The sequence below is a fragment of the Perca flavescens genome, chromosome 4 (genome assembly GCF_004354835.1).
Source record: "Perca flavescens isolate YP-PL-M2 chromosome 4, PFLA_1.0, whole genome shotgun sequence".
In the NCBI taxonomy this organism is placed as follows: domain Eukaryota; kingdom Metazoa; phylum Chordata; class Actinopteri; order Perciformes; family Percidae; genus Perca; species Perca flavescens.
The window spans coordinates 19537685-19556191 of NC_041334.1; the positions used below are offsets into that span (position 1 = coordinate 19537685).

Here is an 18507-nt window from a genome sequence, read left to right on the forward strand (position 1 = left end):
GTGGCATGCAAAGAAAAGCCTCAAGTAAAGTACAAGTGACTCAAATTTATACTGAAGTACAGTACATAAGTAAATGTACTTTGTTATTCCACCACTGTATATTTTAATGGATATTATAGTTCCTCTGTATCTTTCTCTCTTATGCCAGGTAAGAACTCAGACTCTCCGAATGCCTTTGAGGACCTGGCCCACTATGAATTTCTGGCCCAGTTGAGGAAGGCCTCTACCTCAACCAGTGTCTTGGACCAACTGAACCACAATGGCACGGCAGCGGTTTATCACCTGGGCAGCAGACACGACGAGCTGCCACCTGCCATCTGGTCACCAGGAGCTCAGCACTGCTCACCTGAGGGAGCAGGTAGGCGGATGAGGGAACAGCTGCAATGATACTAAATAGAAAAAAAATCAACAAATCTCAAAATCACTGCTCGTGACCCAGGTAGTATGTTGTTAGAATGCTGAACCTCTCAGCTGCAGGCTGACAGTTATATAGTTGTAATACAGCACACAACAGATTGTGTATGCTATTATTATTCTGAGAACATGCTTTTCACACATCATCTTATTGACCACTAATGGTCTCATTTACACGTCCATGTTTAAGCAATTCATGCATGTAATATGTTGCTTGTAGTTCAACATTTTATAACAAATATAATGTACCAGGTTTATATAAAAGGTTGTATCATAGTCAAATAGTTTATTGAGTTGAATATCGCAATACAAACATATACAATAAATAACTTAAAAACATAGAAACATTAGGGTCGAACAATATCCCATACAATATACTGTCAACACAAATAGCTATAATTAAAACACAGCAATGTGTCAGTATTTTCAGGCAGGTAATTAAGAGTTTCTTGTCTGTACCTATAAATAGTAAACAAAGATCATTTAATATCTCGCTCAATACATGCTGGGATAGGCTCCAGCCTTCTGCAACCTTGAAGAGGATAAGCGGTTAAGAAAATTAATGGACATATTTAATAAATATGTGAACATTTCCATGGTCTGTTTAAAATGTCCCATCTCTCTCTGGACTCTAGACACGGATCGGAGCCAGCAGGCCTGTCCATTCTGCCACAGGATGTATCAGCGAGGAGCCTCTTTGAGGGACCACATCAAGTACTGTCAGGAGAGGGAGGGGGGCCACATGGTCTGTCCGCTCTGTGGATACACTGCCACCCTTAGGGCACAGATGGAGCGGCACCTGGCACTTCACAACCAAGTGCAGGACAAGGTGAGATACACGCAGACAGCAGAGAAACTTTTATAACTGCCGAATTATCAGAACTATATTCTATGATATTTAGTGTTAAAAAGGCATTTGTTTGTAAATGTGTGTTGATAAAATCTTAAATTTGTCCCTGAATGTGTATCATAAAACTAACAAAACTATCCTATCACCCTAGAGTGTCATCACTTTGGATCAAGGCATTGAGACCAGGAAGTTCAAATGTCTGCAGTGTGGGAAAGCGTTCAAGTACAAACACCACCTCAAAGAGCATCTCCGCATCCACAGCGGTGAGACAAAATAACATCAAAACAGTTGTACTCACACCCATCAATTTGCTATTGTTTCCTCTGCATCACTAACCCTCACTTATTGTGCCAGTTTTATAGTATGAAATTATACATAATTTGATGTGTTGACAGGAAATAACTTAAAATAATCCACGACAGGACAAGATAATTGTGAAAAATGTTGAAGGTATTTTCAACCTACCCATATCCCACGTGTCTGTCATCCTTTAGGTGAGAAACCTTACGAGTGCTCCAACTGCAAGAAACGTTTCTCTCATTCTGGCTCCTACAGCTCCCACTTAAGCAGCAAAAAGTGCCTGAGTGGTGGAGGAAATGGAAACACAGGAGGAGCCAGTTGTGCATTTAATGGACATAGCCAAAGCTCCTACCACCACTCATTTCCAACATCTCCCTCTGCAGGCGTGGGGAGAAAAAGTACCGACAAGGGCTCTCCGTTGGCTTCACAGATCCAAGATCATACTGGGCCTCTACGTCGAATAGCAGAGGATCCTCACCAGCTTTCACTGCAGGACGCCAACCACAACCCCGCAGGCTTCACCAGAGCGTCAGACTTGGCTCGGCTTTGGGACCCCTCGGCAGAGGTCTCTCTGAGGGCCAGTATACTAAAAGGGACCACCCTGCTGCCTTATCTGCACTCTGGGACCAAGTTTGAACAGATGCTGCAGGAGATGCTTCACAGGGAGGTGAAGAAAGATGAGAATATGGACAGAGGAGGAGCAGCTGCAATGGAGGAAAGGAAGGTGATTTACAACGGAGGAGGGCCTGACAAGAAGGTGTCGCCTGACGGGAGAAGAGAGGCAGTGAGGTCAGGTGATGGGGAGAGAGGTGTGCTTGGGGTGACGTGTCGTTGGTGCTCCCAGCTTTTCCCCAACGTGGCGGTGCTCCTGCAGCATGAGCGATACCTCTGTAAAATGAACCGAGATGCAGTGGAGGTGCCTGAGGGTCTTCGCAGCAAAGACCACCCCTCGCCACCTTTATTTTTTCCCAGATCTGCTCTCCAAGCGGAGAACAGCAAACCGAGTGAGGTAACCAACGGGCTCTCCGTAAACAAGTCACCATTGCAGAAGCCCAGCTGGCACTCTATACCGCAGCAGCTTTTGGTCGCAATGCACTCTCCCCCACAGCCCCACCATGGTGCCCTGTCCCCACGAGCATACTGGTCCGTCCAGGAAAAGGGAAGTCCAAGGCAACTCATCAACCACTCCCCAGAGATGTCGTCACCTCGAGTTAGAAGAAGGGTTCCCTCTTCAGGATTTGGTTCTCCGGTCTGCATGGACCTCACCAGCTGTCCTCCTGAACTGACCTCCCCTCAGAACCAGACCAGCAGCCCTTGGTCTGCACAGAACGAGCCTCTGGACCTCTCCTTGCCCAAGCAGCTCTCAGACAACGAAGGGAGAAACAAAACTGTAAACGGAAACTCAGCCAAAGGAGAGAGGAGAGAGCACAGGACCCAGCAGCTTAGGAGACCAAGTCCAACTTCACATTTCCCCCTTCACCACCACCCGGTCTACAGTGGGGCCGCAGCTCCTATGTTTCCAGGTTCCTTATATAGTGGCTTTCCTATCTTCAACCAGTCTGGTTTAGGGCTTTCAGGACATGACGGCATCTCAGCGATTCCATTCAGCCAGCAAGCTAATAGCCCTGGGTTTCTCTCTCCTATGGCTTACATGATGGACGCAGACACAGAGGTGACGATGAAAAAGATCCACCAGGAGAGACAAGCTCTTATGGTGAGTAAGGCTTCTCTTTCAGGTTGGTTTTAAAGAATTATGTGTAATTACTGAAGAACAACCTCAAATTGCAGCAGAAGTAGCAACACAAATACAATACAATATCAGATTATATTGTAAAGCACTGCTATGAGAATATGTAGAATTAGAATAATATAAATCTAAATAAATCGTGATACACGTTTTCTCTGTAGGATGAGGTATTAAGCCGTGGAGCTCTAGACTACCTCTCTCTTATGGATGAAGGACTGGAGGGAGAAGGAGGACCAGGGAGGAAAAGACTAAAGAAGACTGATGAGGGTCTTTACGCTTGTGACATTTGTGAAAAAACCTTTCAGAAGAGCAGCTCTCTGCTCCGACACAAATACGAGCACACAGGTTTGTAGCTTCTGCAAAAGCACTTTAGTTATGTGCCATTTCCAATAGTTTACAACAATATTTGTTAAAATGTTTAAAGGAATAGTTTGTTTCCCATTGTTTCCATGGACTCATGAATTCTTTGCCCTAAGATAAGCAATTTCTCTGTATTCATTACAGGTAAACGTCCTCACGAGTGCAAGATCTGCAACAAGGCCTTCAAGCATAAGCACCATCTGATTGAGCACAGCCGGCTGCACTCTGGAGAGAAACCCTACCAATGTGACAAGTGTGGCAAACGCTTCTCTCACTCCGGCTCGTACTCCCAGCACATGAACCACCGCTACGCCTACTGCAGCAAAGACCAGGATCCAGACCAAGACCACGAGGAGATGCCTCTCACTCCAGTGGCAGGCGGCAATTTCCGGGGCCACCTCGCCAACGAGACCCCTCTGTCCATGGAGGATAGCCAAACTGCGCACTCCTTCCTCAGTGATTCCAGTCTGGATGGAGCTACAGAGGCCCTGAAGGAGGACGAAGAGGAGGAGGATAAAGAGGCACGAGTTAGTGATAGTCATGTAGGAGTGGCACATGCAAGTTTGTCAGGGGCAGCAGAGGAGCTGGGAGGTAGCCCCATCCAAGGATCACCTACAGGGGAGAATGGAGTGCAAAATGGTTACGATGTGGAAAACCATATTGACACTGCAGAAAGACAATTCTGGGGCCGAGACACTGAGGACCAGAATGGAAAAAAATGTGAACTGAGCCTGGATTTAACAGATTTACCCAGAATAAAAACTTAAGGTGACTTTAACAAGCCAAAACAATGCATATACTATATATATATTAAGACTTTTGATAGACTTTTTCGCTCATATATACTGTGTGTGTATATATATATATATATATATATATATATATATATATAGCTCCACTGATTTATTTTAAACTCATTTTTACAACATGAAAAAGAACAGCCAAAGCATAGATGGTCTTAAAGTGGATGAAGCCATACAAACAAAATATATGTGACAATACAAATTATAATATTTTATCACGCAAAATAGATTTGATGTACCTACAGTGTTTTTTGTTTGTTTTATGTTTTTAAAATCATTCTTTTTGTTTGCCAGGACAGCTGAAAAACATTTGGGTGACTCATCTGTGGTCATGTCACATATCCAGATGTGACATTGCAGAAATCTGACTTTTTATAAGCTTGCTGACTGTTGCACAACCCATGAAGAAGAGGCCTTTGTATTTTTATGTCCAGTATATAGTTTACTTTGTTTGAAATATTTTGACTGTTCACATAGATGCACACCAGTAAGTGGGTTATGAAACTAGGTCCCAAAGGAAAGAATCCATTGGATGAATGGAAAGACTACTGTGCACTGTAACATGCCATCAAAGTTTAAATGTTAGATGCAGCCATATCAATCAGAATCGCTTGTTGCTCAATTAGTATATTTATTCTTGCGAGTAACATTCAATATCCTGTGGTATTATTTCATACAAATCCTTACCTCTATTTTAAGAAATGAGCAATAACTTGCTAAAACGTTGTACATGAAAACACACACATGCAGCTATTACTTTGTCCCAAAGCCAGTGAAGGCTTGAGAATATATGGAAGCACTCCTTTTATCATTCATGCTGTGAAATCACAAGGTACAACCAGCTCATCTCTTCAGGTGAACTATGGTGCTCCGTGGATTTGCCTAATCAGCAGTCTATGTAGTAGTTTAGAGCAAGCAGTAAAAAGAGGAAGAACTGGAAGGTGATTGTTTATTTATTTTTTAAACAAAAAGCAGTGGACTGTACCTTTTTAATTGTATGCCTTCCCTGGGGACAGCCATTTCTGCATCTCTGTATGTTATTAAAGGGGGTTAAAGTGAAGTCAGTCTTTGGGGGAGCAATTACAACTTGCATTGTCTCACTGTTTGTGTAATAATCACACAGAGCTGCTTTGTTTTATTTTATGCTAAAATAGCTCCTATTTCTCGTAATAATTTACATGTGCTACAACCTATTTTTTCACACATTTGGGCTGTCTATTGAGGTCTGGCAAGAGGGCCAAGACTCAGGACACATACATCAGCTTTTAACTTCCTCTTTTTGACTGCAGTGTAGTCAACGTGAAAAGTGCCTCAGATGTACTCAGACACTGTGAGTAATGCGACAAAGGCTTGGTACAACGAGATAAGACGGTGGTGCATGAGGTGTGACTAAGCTTGTAGCATTCATGCATACTGTGCGCAAAAGAATTCTTATACTTTGTGTGTGTGCGTGTGTGTGTGTGTGTGTGTGTGTGTGTGTGTGTGTGTGTGTGTGTGTTATCACCAAAGATATGCATATGTGACACACCAACTGCCACCCTACTCGTGCGTAGTTCCTTACCTGTTATTTCTGGGACGGAAAATAAGCAGAAATGGTTAACTTTCACTCAGCAGCTGCACCCTTTTTATATCAACCAGTTTTTTTTTTTTTTTTTTATCTTTTACTGGTACCCTTTGCAACTTTTGTAATAACTTTTTTATGTATGTTTTTTGCATGTTTGTGGATATTTGTAATAAAATTGTACATACTTTGTCAGGAGAATCTTGTATTTATCAATCTGTCTATTTAAAAATCATCATCAATCAGCATTTTCTTTTGTTTTAATTGCTGTAGGCTTTACAACACTGTAAATGTAAGATTTAAGTGTAATCATTTCACGCCAATTTTCATTCAGTGGCTATGAAATAGGCTGAATTATTAAGTTATTTCAAAAGAGAATTCAATTATCACTCAAACGTTTTGAAATTTCAGTGTTAAACACAAAAAAAACATCTTTAAGCATAAGACAGTTCTGAAGCTCGGCTGTGGCCTGGCGACTTAGTTTCCCATCACAGTAAGCCGTTTCCCTCACTACTCATGATCGGCAGACTGCTTTGTTACACTAACTTTTTTTGTGTGGCTTTCTGTGTCCATTTGCATGATGATTCATCAGAGGTGGCTGCTTTGTGCCTGAGAACCTGCTGTGGATGTGGCTGGAGCATGCAGGGGCTGAGCAGCTCTGCTGCTATTTGATACACTGAGCTTTAGGTTAATGGTTGGTTGAGTAAACAATCGGCTAACCGTAACATTAACAAACATAACGGGTGACGTGGGTCAGATACTTTGGGGTGCCATGCATCAGCAGCATTTAGTCAACTGTAGCACCAACAATTGGCGATGTTATGATGTTTTCTGATTGCTTGTCTGGTTTTGGGCCTGAACATGACTAAGATGACATTTAAATGAGAACTGCCTTGACTTATATTTGTGGTGTACAAAAATCACCACAGTCAACAGCATCAGCATCACTTGCAACAGTGCTGCAAGAGCCATCCACGGACAACAGGTTGCCAGCTTGGGGGCTGAGTTTCGATTTCCCATATCAACGGAGCAACAGAACAAGCAGACCTGACTGTAAAGAATGAACACAGCTAGGGGTATTTCACTGGTGGGTAGAGAAACTGTTCTGCAACCATAGCAACAAGGTCAAGGCACCTGTGTTAGTCATGAGAGTGCAGACGTGTCTCTTCTCTTCTTTACATTACATTACATTACATTACATGTCATTTAGCTGACGCTTTTATCCAAAGCGACTTACAATTAAGTGCTTTCAACTGTGAAGGTACAAACTCGAGACAACAAGTAGTAAGTGCAAATACATTAGTTTTAAATAAGCAAAGCTACAAAGAGACATGAAAGTGCAGGTTCAAGAATTTTTTTTTTTCTTCTCAAACGAATTGTACACAAACAGCTTCACATAAGACAAAGCTATTATATACAGTAACAAAAAGGCCTGTTGTTTGCCATGAGCCATCACAGTTATATCTCTTCCTGCAAGAATAAACTGTACCGATTTGTTAACATGCTGTAGAGCTGCCCAAGCAAATTACGATAAAGTACACTTTCAAAAGTGGTTTGGAAATTTAAATCAGTTCTGAGAGTTAGTTGGATGAAAAACATGTTGAAAACATTTTAAAACCTTTTCATTCTCTTACTTCCACGACATTTTAATAAATACTCACACAAACTCAAAAACATTTTGTTTTAGTGTTGCAGCAAACAAAATAACTACCTACAGATGCAAAATGGTCAGGCGGTTACATTGCATCAGTCCATGCATCAACAATCTGATGATCTGAAACAAATTTCTCCAAAGTTTTGCAGCACTTCTGCTCTTTTGCCTGCACATGAGACTGTAAGACTGTAATTTTCATATGGATTGTTTTAAATTTATTGAGGAATATTCAGACTGCCGTTATAAATTGTGAAGAAAGAAAAAAACTTAAGAAAAAAGGGCAGCAAAGTAATAGAGTTTGACTTTCACTGCCAACACACTGCTGATTAGGAGGGAGGGGTGTCTGTGTCTCCGACAGACTGATTCTATTTTAGGGAGTGATTAACACCATCATACCAACTGAAATTAAACACATCACAGAGCTAGAGGCTACAGCGGTTTAATGCCACTGTGTTTTTATTAAAAGAAAAATCCCTTAAAATTTCAGAATTTGGAGAGAGAACAAAAGATACGGTTAAAATACTTGGTGAATAAATGTTTTGGAGGGTGTTATATTTCTTTGGATATAATAAATGGTAACATTGAATGTACTGTGAAGAAGCTCTGGGACACCAGTCTGTCAATAGACCAGAAAAAAAACTGAGAAGCTGCAGTACTGACTGAGGGATAAATGTATAAACTGTGATGACTATGTGCATACATGCATTTGGATCGAATAAACAAGTGTGGTTGTCTACTGAAAGTTGAAAATATTTCTGTCAGTCAAATATAAGGACGACCTTGGACACACAATGATCAAAAGTTCAGATGACTCCCCATCAGTCAGCTATACATCATGGTAGCCCCTCCTAACACACTCACAATACTTGAAATAATAGCAACATAAAAATGAATAAATAAAGCTAATAAAATGTTGCAAAATATGTGAGCTCTTCTCCTCCCCCTTGTCCCTCTTTTCTGCTCTTTTTTGTCTTTTGCCAAACCCACAGTCAATATAAAATTACCAAAGCCACAAAGTGAGAGAGTGAGAGGGTTTTTGGGGAAAATCCACATTTTTTGAACATATGCATTTCCAGTTCCCCTTTTGTTCGGTTATTAAAAGCAGCAATTGCACCAATCACAGAGGATAACTCCGCCCGCTGCGCCTCTGAGGCCCACATTACTCCACACACTTCTACTATCTCTCACGCAAACCCATCGCTCAGTACAAACAACCTGACGGACACACACCCTTTTTTTTTTTTTTTTTTTATTGCAGGAGAGTTAACAAGCAGGTCCAAGCAATATTTTAACAACATACTGTTCATTTAAAAGCAAATATATCAGTTTAAATTTGGCTAATATTGTTTAAGTTACACATATTTACAACTTCATATATATATATATATATATATTTTTTTTTACTTAATCTGAGGAGTTTGCGCTAATAAAAATAGAAGACAGTTCCAAATTTGTCCACACAAACACACTACAAAGTACAAAGGAACATTTGCTGCCCTGTTGGCACATCATCCCATCACTAAAACCATGCTTTTATCTTTGAAGAGTTCCCCCGTTGAACTTCACATCGTCATTAAAACACTGTATAACTTCAGCAGGGATGCGGTCACATTTACATGCCCAGCCTGCTTCCTGCTTGTTTGCATATTTTACTGTATATCTTCTGCTTTCCACTGCAGGTGGGATATGCTGCAAGAGGTGCTGGCGCATGAGTTTTCACAGTGAGATGGCTCTGCTAAGTTTTGTTTGAGTGCTACGTTAAGACACATCCTTCCTCACATTCCTTGATAAATAACTGATTAATACTCAGCTATCTGGAGGAGATTTATCACGTTTATGGCTTTTATATATCCTGGTCTGAAATCTGAAACATCAAGGAAATGTGACAAAGGGGGCGTCCACTCCAGCAGTAAAGAACACAGAGGCTGCAATCCACATCTGCAGTCAAAGACACAAGTAGTGCAGCTAAAATTGGTTTGTTTTACTATTATTGTTTTAACATGGCTTTATATGGAGGCCAGATGTCATGATTAGCAGCTTTCTGTCCTGGTTCTTTTTACCCCGTAATTATCTTTTGATGTGAAACCCATTTTACACCACATGAGTCAACAGGCAAAGAGGACAAACGCTGCACTACTTGTGCTTTCGTCTGATCTGGAGGAGCTTTTTGAATCCCCCCACCCTCTTCCTCCTCTGTCCATAAAGATCAAGAGGGCCCTCTTGTTCCAAAGATGTGGTCAAACTCGCTGAGGATGAGTTCCACCGCCTGGTTCTGGTAAACCATATTCACCGCCATGTTGCCGTTGTCCCGCTCTGGACGCATCAGGGTCGGACCGAACACAATGCCGATGTTCTGGGTGGTCATTCGGTTGTTGCCTGAATGCTCCAACACTCTGCAGAGAGATCAGACACAGAGAAGAAGATATAGGTTTAACAGCGAAAATATAAACAACAAAATAAAAAAATATATTTTTTTGTAATTGTCTAAAAAAATGTCTCTGGAAAACAGATTCTGAATTGTTGCAGCTTGTGGATTTTAATTTCTAGTCATGTTAGCATGGTTCTAGGGATGGCAGTGTCAGTCAGCCCACCAACAAATATGTCAACTGTTGGACTGCTTGCCATGAAATTTTGCTCGAACTTTAATGGACTTCAGCTGATGTATCATAATAACTTTTTTTGTGATTCCCTGACATTTCCTCAAGCACCACCATGAAGTTGACATTTTAGGTTTTGAGTGAAATGTCCAAACAACTTCTGGATAGATTACCATGAAATTTGGTACACATATTCAGTTCCCCCACCTCAGGATAAAATGTAATGTAATAACGGGTGATTTTTTTCAGCCATCAAAGTCACATTTTTAATCTGTCTAATTATTTGGTTTATGTCCAAATACATGCAAAACTCATGCCATTCCCATCAGCCTCAGCTGTACTTTGTGTTTAGTGCTAATTAGTAACGATAGTGAACATGGTAAACCTGCTAAACATCAGCATGTTAGCATTGTCATTGCGGGCATGTTAGCATGCTGATGTTAGCATGTAGTTCAAAGCACTATCATGCCTGAGCACAGCCTCACAGACTTGGCTGTAGACTTTATTCTTGTTTGAATTCCTCTTTGGGACTGCAGACCTGCAGACACATAGATGCTCATATACACTGTAGCTTCATGGTTGTGGTCAGCATGACAGCTTTATACTTCTTACAAACTTTAGTTACAGAACAGTAACTAAAAGAATCAGCGTCTACCAGTGACATCTTGTTTTTGCATGCATGTTCATGTCCATGTATGTGCATTTTACAATCTAAATTTGTGCACATACAGTAATTGTCTAAATCCACCGCCCTGTATCCACCTATGTTGGTGTGTGTGAGCGAGGGGGGGAAGCAGCGCACACGCAGGAATGGGTTTAAGCCACAGCATGAGGCATTCTTCTAAAAATGCCATTCCCACCAAGCCACAGAAGCAGCCAGCAATTGCTCAAAACTTCCACATTAAAAAGAGAGGAGGAAAAGAGAGAGAGGAGATTGAAGAGAGAAAAAAAAGAGCGAGGGAGGGAGAGGGCGAAGAGAGAGAAAAGAGAGAGGTTCCAGTGGTGGCGGCGGTGGTGTTGGTATGCCTTCCAGCAGACGAACCACAAGGCTCCCATGGGACCTTTGAGGCAAGGAGGAGAGCGTGGGGGGAAGGAGGAGGAGGGAGAAAAATGAGAAAGGGATGGAAAGAGGAGGAAGAGGGGAGGAAAAGGAAGGGGAGAAATCATAGAAGACAAAGAAGAGAATGAGGAGGAAGTAAAGGAAATGAAGGTAGCAAACGAGGAGGCGACGGGGCTGATTGAGCAGGGAGATAATAAATGAGAAACAGAGGAAAGGAATGACAGCGGGGAGAAAATGAGAGAAAGACAGAGTTGACAAATTCATGGGGCCCACCACACCCTGGCACAAACATCGGCCTCAGAACACGAACACTCACCCCTGGAGTGGAAGGAAAAACCATAGGCGGTAAAAAACACACATTTTATGTACTGTAAAAGAAACTGGCTCGCAGAACATCATACACCATTCATCTTCCTCCAACCTTTTCATCTTCACAGGGACCCAAACTTAACAACAGTGTGATCCTGGTACAGCACTGGCATACTTTGAGAGCTGTGGCGAAAGAATCCCTGACAGAAAATGACTGAGAATGACAAGGAAACTACCCCATCTTGTGGTTAGATTTAAAAAGAAAAGTTGTGAGGAGGAGATTTTATTTTTCTACAAGGGCATCTGGTTCATTCCTTTGTGCCGAAATATCCCGAGGGAATATTCTGCGTTGTGAAATGTGCCAATTTCAGGGCAGACAAATGACAGAGACAGCAGAGACAAAGACAAACACATCAGCAGAGATGTACCATAGGTGGTTTTATTCCCGCCCTCTCACCGTTTGAGATGGCGACACATGAACTGCAGCGTGTCATGGTTTGGAGGAGGCATGTTAAGCACCAGACACTTCAAACGATCCACTTTGTCCATGTAGTCCAACATCTCTGCAACACAGAGCAAGAGACGTGCCAGATCACAAAAAAATGTCATCATTTGCATTCCAGTTCATGAACTTTATTAGCATCGGAAACTTGAATCACATCCACTAACTGATATCACGTGTAATCTATGAGCATTTTTTTTTTAATTTATTTCTTCTTTGATGATTTAAAATTGAACCACATACAACACTGCATGGCAATAATTACAAAGGCCACATCCACGATCTAATCTGATGAAGCCGCATGCAATTATCAACTATCACCACTGCTGATCACTCCCTCTGCAGCAAAAAAGTCCCTTCATACCAATTCAATTCAATTCAATTTTATTTATGAAGAATGCATTTACGTGTCTTATCATTTCTTATTAATGTGCAAGTTTTCTTACTGTATGTAATTGATTTATAATGCCTGTTTATCTACTGTTTTAGGATTAGTAAAATATATTATGATACATTTCTGAATCACAGAAGGCCATGCAAATGAATTGATGAAGAATGCAGTAAAGGAAAAGTTTGGTGATATTCTTATCTTTTTTTTTTCCAGTCAACAAATCCCAAGAAAAGATTAAAACCGTGATCAGTGAATTGATCCTACTAACAACTGCTGTATGCAAGCCTGATTTGGTTTATTCCTAAATGCAACAGACCTACTTCTGTGTTTAAAACTCTTAAAAACAGCATTGAGCCTCACCTGTTGCACTGCATAACATGTTCCTTTATTATGATGCTATATGCTATATATATATGATACTAACCAGAGCATTAAATGTCTATTAATCCACAGCGGAAAATAGTCCCCGGTAAATGCACTACTTTTGAGTAAATAAACTATATTTGTGGCTTGTCTTTGACAATAGGAAAAGACATACTGCCACAAACAGGATAGGGAAGTGGTAAAGCAGTGAAAGATGAACACGCTGTTAGTTTTGGTCTTTTAATGTCATTTGTTGACAAGAAGAAAAATATAGAATAACACATATGAGTTGAGGATTATGGGAGTTGTATGAAAAAATGCAGCTAACCTGCAAGGATTTATACGGTCAGGAGTTTTATGCAGTAAAACCATCACTTCATTTGAATTCGAGACTGTCCAATACATTTTAGTTTTGTTAGTATGTAATTATTCTTCTCTCGCCTTGGAAACTCATGTAATTTTCTTTTTGGGAAGCACCATTTTATATTTTACTGGGTCCATGTACATTTCATGATATATGTGGCATTTCACTTTCTAGAGGTGGAAAAAAAGTGCTGTAAATACAGAATATTCTATAATGATGAAAATGACTTTCACCACAGCTTGACAAAGTGTGAAAGCACCCAAGTACAGAGGGGGTGAACTCTCTAACCCAGACTGTCTTAGTTTTGACTCAGTAAAACCACATCAGTGTTGTGAGTATTCAAAATAAAAGCACAGCAGAGGAAAAACAATAAAGTGAGATTATAAAGTGACCAATGCCGATGTCCTGCCGGTTAAAAGACTGTTCATGTATTTGCAACTTCCTCACTTTGACTCCGGCCAGTAACTTTTATGCATTATATCCCTCCTTTCTGTCTTTCTCCTTTGTCTATATGCTTTCTACAACAAAGAATCAAATTAAAAAAAACCTGTCCACTAAAAATGTCTCACCTCAAATATAAAGGTTCTTTTAAATAGGAATTGTTTTTCTATTTCATACAAACTTTGTTAACAGATAACTGAAAAAGTTCTTTAATCTCTGCCTTAAGATTAATCAAAGATGAGTGCCATTCTGTGTAAAGTGACACTCCAAATGAAGGGGGGAAGGTACATACAGTATATAAAAATTAACTGGGGTTGAAGCTTGTCACTCACTAACTGTCTCCACGATGTCGGTGAAGAAGCCAAAGGGCACCAGGGGCTCAGGAAGCTCGCGAAAGAAAAGTTTCAAGGCTCCTGTGATGACATGAACGTCCTCCCAATCACTCTCATCCAAATTCAGCTTCTCCTCTGAGAGACAGGGAGGGAGGAGGAGGGGGGAGAAATTCAGACAAACAGGGATCAGAGGAAGTGAACAAAAGGCAAGGCAATGTGAAAAAGAGAGACAAAGAGTTAGTGTGGAGTTACAGTCACAGTATCGTTTAGTAAACAACATCAGCAGAACCTAGTGTGAATTAATGTCAGTTCTGAGGCGTAACATGACGGCTTGTAGCTGCAGGAGGGAGATAGAAATGGTCTGTGAAAGTCAGAGAAGACACAGGAGCACACACACATGTAAAGCAAATAAAATCCAGGCCTGACCAATGCTTCTCAGATTGCATCATGAGAACCAAAGGGAAGAAAATAAAGAGCTTTAATTGAAGTTCAATGTTTAGGATACATAAATTAGTATCTAATGATGATAAACATTAGTTAGTGTTAGGTATTGCAGTGGGATTAGAGCACTTCACAGTACACAAGCTGCAGCTGATTCTCCGTTTCGTCCACTTGGTGGCAGCCATGCACCGTGTGAGACGTCGCTGTACAACCTGCTGCGTGTTGTTACATCAGAAAACTTAAAGCAGAAAAGCCTAAAGGGACACACATACATTAAGCACATGGTAGCACAACCAACAGACAGCTCAGTGCACATCTGCGCTGCAGCTCAGCTCTGCGTGCCAGTCTGTGTGTGGGGAGTGTTTGATTGAGGTGTTCACATTATGCAACACATGATACACAATAACAAGCAGGCTGAGTAACGCATGAAAGCGGCTGTTTTTCCCCCGTCAGTCTGAATCTACCTTGTACCAACTCCGCCGGGAACATGTAACGGCCGTCTGTAGTCACCGCTCGCTCTGCAAAAACCAACAGTTACTCAGTGGGCATCCCTCCGCGTCCACTTTATCAAAAGGATGTCATGTAGTGGGAGTGAGACAATCAGGTTTCAAGCAGAAAGTACATTAAGTGTGTGTTGTGGTTATACAATTTCAGCATCATCCCTTGCAGATTTCATTCATTGTCAGAGACCAAATTAATGAGCATTAATCATCGAAGCAGATCACTTTTTCCCCTGCTCCCCTTCATTCTCACCGTGGTCCACCAGGAAGCGTAGTTTCTGAATCACAGCCAGGTTCCCTGACACTCTGTAGATGCCATCAGTGTCCAGTCCTGCAACATAGCGCACAGAGCTGGTGAGATCACTGGTGTGCCTGGGTATCTATTCATATTATTAGTATCAAAACCAAACTGACACATTTTCCATTATCTAAAACTTGACTTCACGAGTGTACGATAAAAATTAGGGGTGGGACAAAAAAATTGATTCATGTATGTGTCGTGATTTCTTTTGTGACAATATTAAAAATGGATTCTTTTCCCCAGAATCTATTTTTTGAATTTTCTTTTTACCAATGATTCACCTAAATATTTTCTGTTTATACGGTACTGCAGACAGCGACTACATCATAACCGCTTCCAGCAAAACAGACCGAAAGCAGAAGATGCAGATAATATATGTTATGTACCTCTTTACAAATTAAATAAATGTTAGACTGACTGATGTGCATTCTTTTGAAAAAACAATTAGTTTTTAGAAATGTCTCACGATATATTGTCTCTAGAAGATTATTATTCAACTTTTGTTTTTGTTAAAGAAGGAAAAGAAAATGGCAAAACCCAATACTATTGAATCGCAATACTTCTAGAATTGCAATAAATGAAAATCGCAATACAAATCAAATCGGCACCTATGTATCGTGAAAGAATTCATTTGGAACAAAAGCATATAGCCCTAAAAAATATCTTTCCTCAGATTTAATGCAGTCAGAGCTGATATAATGGTTTTGTTTTTCTCCACATTAATAATTTAGTGTGCCTGGGAAGTTTATGTTGCAGAAGTGCCTAAAAGCGTCAAACAAAAGCACATTTTGAATGATCATGCCCAATGAATACTTCCTCTCAACATGTCATGGCGTTATGCTTGATGAAGTGCAAACAAAGTTTTGTTATGACATTGAGTTTCTGCTTTTTCCACACTGGTTTTAATGTACTTCTATAAAACATACAGCATTCATTTAGCCATGTGGGAAAAATCATATATTTGGTCATTGGTCAAATAAAGTTCATATTATCTGTATGGGCTGAAATCACAAATGTGTCTTTTATAATAAGAGCTGAAATGGTTAGTCACTTAATCAAATAGTCGATTGACAGAAAATAAATCTGCATCAATTTTCACAATCAATAAATGAAATAGATTTTGCTTCTTAAAGGATTACAGAAAAACTACTAGCCTGATTTCATGAAAAACCTGGTGAAAGGGTGTCATAGGCCAAGGAAGACCCCATAACATTTTGGAGCGGATCCGAATCACGGGGGAGATGCACAAATTAATTTTCACTTTTGTTAACATTGCAAGAGAGGGCATTTGTGCTGCATTCATGTGGTGTCGAAATAATCTGAAGAATTAGTTCCCGACTGGGAAAATTCACACTGCATTGACAATGAGAAATAGGGCATGCCTTGGCAGAGGTCTGCACTCTCCTAGTTATACTGTAACTATGAGAAGTATCAAAAATAATTCCTCTCTCTTTTTCCGGAAGCTACTTTGTCCTAAAGGTTTTTCCGTCATGGCCTTAAATGTAAACGTCTCAATCCAAAACTGCTCCCTAGAAATATTTAATTCATCAAAACCAGGTTTTTAAAGCTTTTGTGGTCAAAACACTGATTCTTTTTTTCTTTTTTTATTGTGTATTACATTTTTATTTGCAGCACTGTTTCTAAACAGTTTCCAAACAACTCTGTTTTCTCTCATTTAGATCTCTCTCTGGCTGGCAGCTGTCACAACTTCCTCTCTGTGCGTTTTTAGTTGTCTCTCTGTTGGGGCAATCACAAACATTTTTCAGTAAATGTTTGTTAAGTGATTTATGTCACTGAGCTGAACAGAAGGTGCACAACTGCTGTCAAGTGACTGACGCTCAAAACAGAATTGAGGAGTGTTTCCTCATGTCTCCTTTTAGTTTAGTTTAGAATTAGAATTTAGTTTAGGGAGTTTATAATCACAAAAGAAGGAGCGGGTGTGTGTTTACAGTGTTTGTACCTCTCTTCTCCACGGCGTTAGTACAAAGTCTGACGAAGCGAGGGACGGTGCTCTTCTCTCTCTCGCAGAGCATCTCCAGACGACAGCCAAACACCTGATCTGAAGGGTGATGACAGACACACAAACACAAACTTTTTATGTCTGTTCACAAGGTTTTTTTTTCTCAGATAACTGTGCCAAGACATGATGTAAGAGCTACAAGCTCAAGTAAATCGAGATACATTTATTGTTCACTATGGAATGAAACCTCCATGTTCCCAACAGCTCACCCGTGATTATGCAATGCAACTCATGTACTATACCATATATACCATAGGGTGAAAACAAATCATATGCATCCCTTCACTCCAGAGTATGCCACTATTGTACTGCCGTATGATCACATTGTGTTATCTCTGATAAGGACTGTGATGAACACTTTGAATGTGAAAATGTCATCAAATAATCAATCCGTTTAACCATAATAATCACACTTTGAATAGTTGGGAGTCATTATTTTCTCAATCTATAGATGTTTCCATTTATCTGAACATTCTTCTTCAGTTCTAACATAATGCAAAAATTGTCATGTTATGCCTCCTAGTGGAGGAAGATGTAGTTGAGGTCACACATCCCGTCAAAGCTTTAAAGGAGCAGTAGCTTTTCAATGCTGACCAAATAATTGTTCTATCTTTGTTAAAATTATGAGGTGCTGGTGGGATCGCTGAACATGTAAATGAAACATCCCCGGTTTGAGTCTGGCCAGGTACATTTGCTGCATGTCTTTCTTCCTCTCTTTCTGTCACCTCGCTACTGCTCGCTATGAAATAAAGGCAAAAACAATGGCAGAAAAAATACTTTAAAAAATGGAAGCTTTTTTTATTTAGAATGTGGACAAGAAACCCCAAGCAACAAGTGTGTTAAATATGTTATAAAACGAGTGTTATAAAAGAGTTTATGTTTGTTTCTAAAACATTTTACCTTCTTCCTTTTCACTGTAGTAATAAGCTATATCTTGCCATTTAGAGCACATTCAATTTTGTATTCTTTTTCAGGATGCTGCTTTGTCTAAAAGCTATAAAAGTCTTACAGAAGTTGTTGTAGCTGAATGCTAACACAAAAGGATTTAATCTTAAAGAGTAATATAAAAGAGTTATAAAAATAAGGAACAGCTTTGAAAAAAATACTCATTATAGAGGAAGTTATAGACGTGTTGTAAAAGAGTTCACACATCTGTGACAAATTAAAGGAAACACCAACAAGCTGCTGGGCCACCAT

At 40.3% G+C, this 18507-nt stretch overlaps 2 protein-coding genes across 5 annotated transcripts in view; one reads left to right on the plus strand and one right to left on the minus strand.

Moving 5' to 3' along the window:
- LOC114553546 (zinc finger E-box-binding homeobox 2) overlaps window positions 1–4438 on the plus strand; it is a 28672-nt gene extending 24234 nt beyond the window's left edge. Inside the window, exons 3-8 of the mRNA XM_028574753.1 lie at window positions 149–358; window positions 1050–1248; window positions 1427–1527; window positions 1759–3278; window positions 3473–3656; window positions 3816–4438. Of these exons, the coding sequence (XP_028430554.1) occupies window positions 149–358; window positions 1050–1248; window positions 1427–1527; window positions 1759–3278; window positions 3473–3656; window positions 3816–4438 (2837 nt within the window). The remainder of the gene's footprint in view (window positions 1–148; window positions 359–1049; window positions 1249–1426; window positions 1528–1758; window positions 3279–3472; window positions 3657–3815) is intronic.
- A 4562-nt stretch (window positions 4439–9000) lies between these two features.
- Window positions 9001–18507, minus strand: part of arhgap9 (Rho GTPase activating protein 9) — a 43186-nt gene continuing 33679 nt past the window's right edge. For 3 of the 4 annotated variants that reach the window (XM_028576663.1, XM_028576661.1, XM_028576660.1), the window contains 6 exons: window positions 17251–17349; window positions 15243–15320; window positions 14954–15007; window positions 14049–14183; window positions 12113–12218; window positions 9002–10082 (listed from right to left, as the gene is read on the minus strand). In XM_028576663.1, coding sequence (XP_028432464.1) covers window positions 9896–10082; window positions 12113–12218; window positions 14049–14183; window positions 14954–15007; window positions 15243–15320; window positions 17251–17349 — 659 coding nt within the window. In that variant the 3' untranslated portion in view covers window positions 9002–9895. Of the gene's footprint in view, window positions 10083–12112; window positions 12219–14048; window positions 14184–14953; window positions 15008–15242; window positions 15321–17250; window positions 17350–18507 lie in introns of all 4 variants that reach the window. The other variant, XM_028576662.1, reaches the window with a different exon arrangement.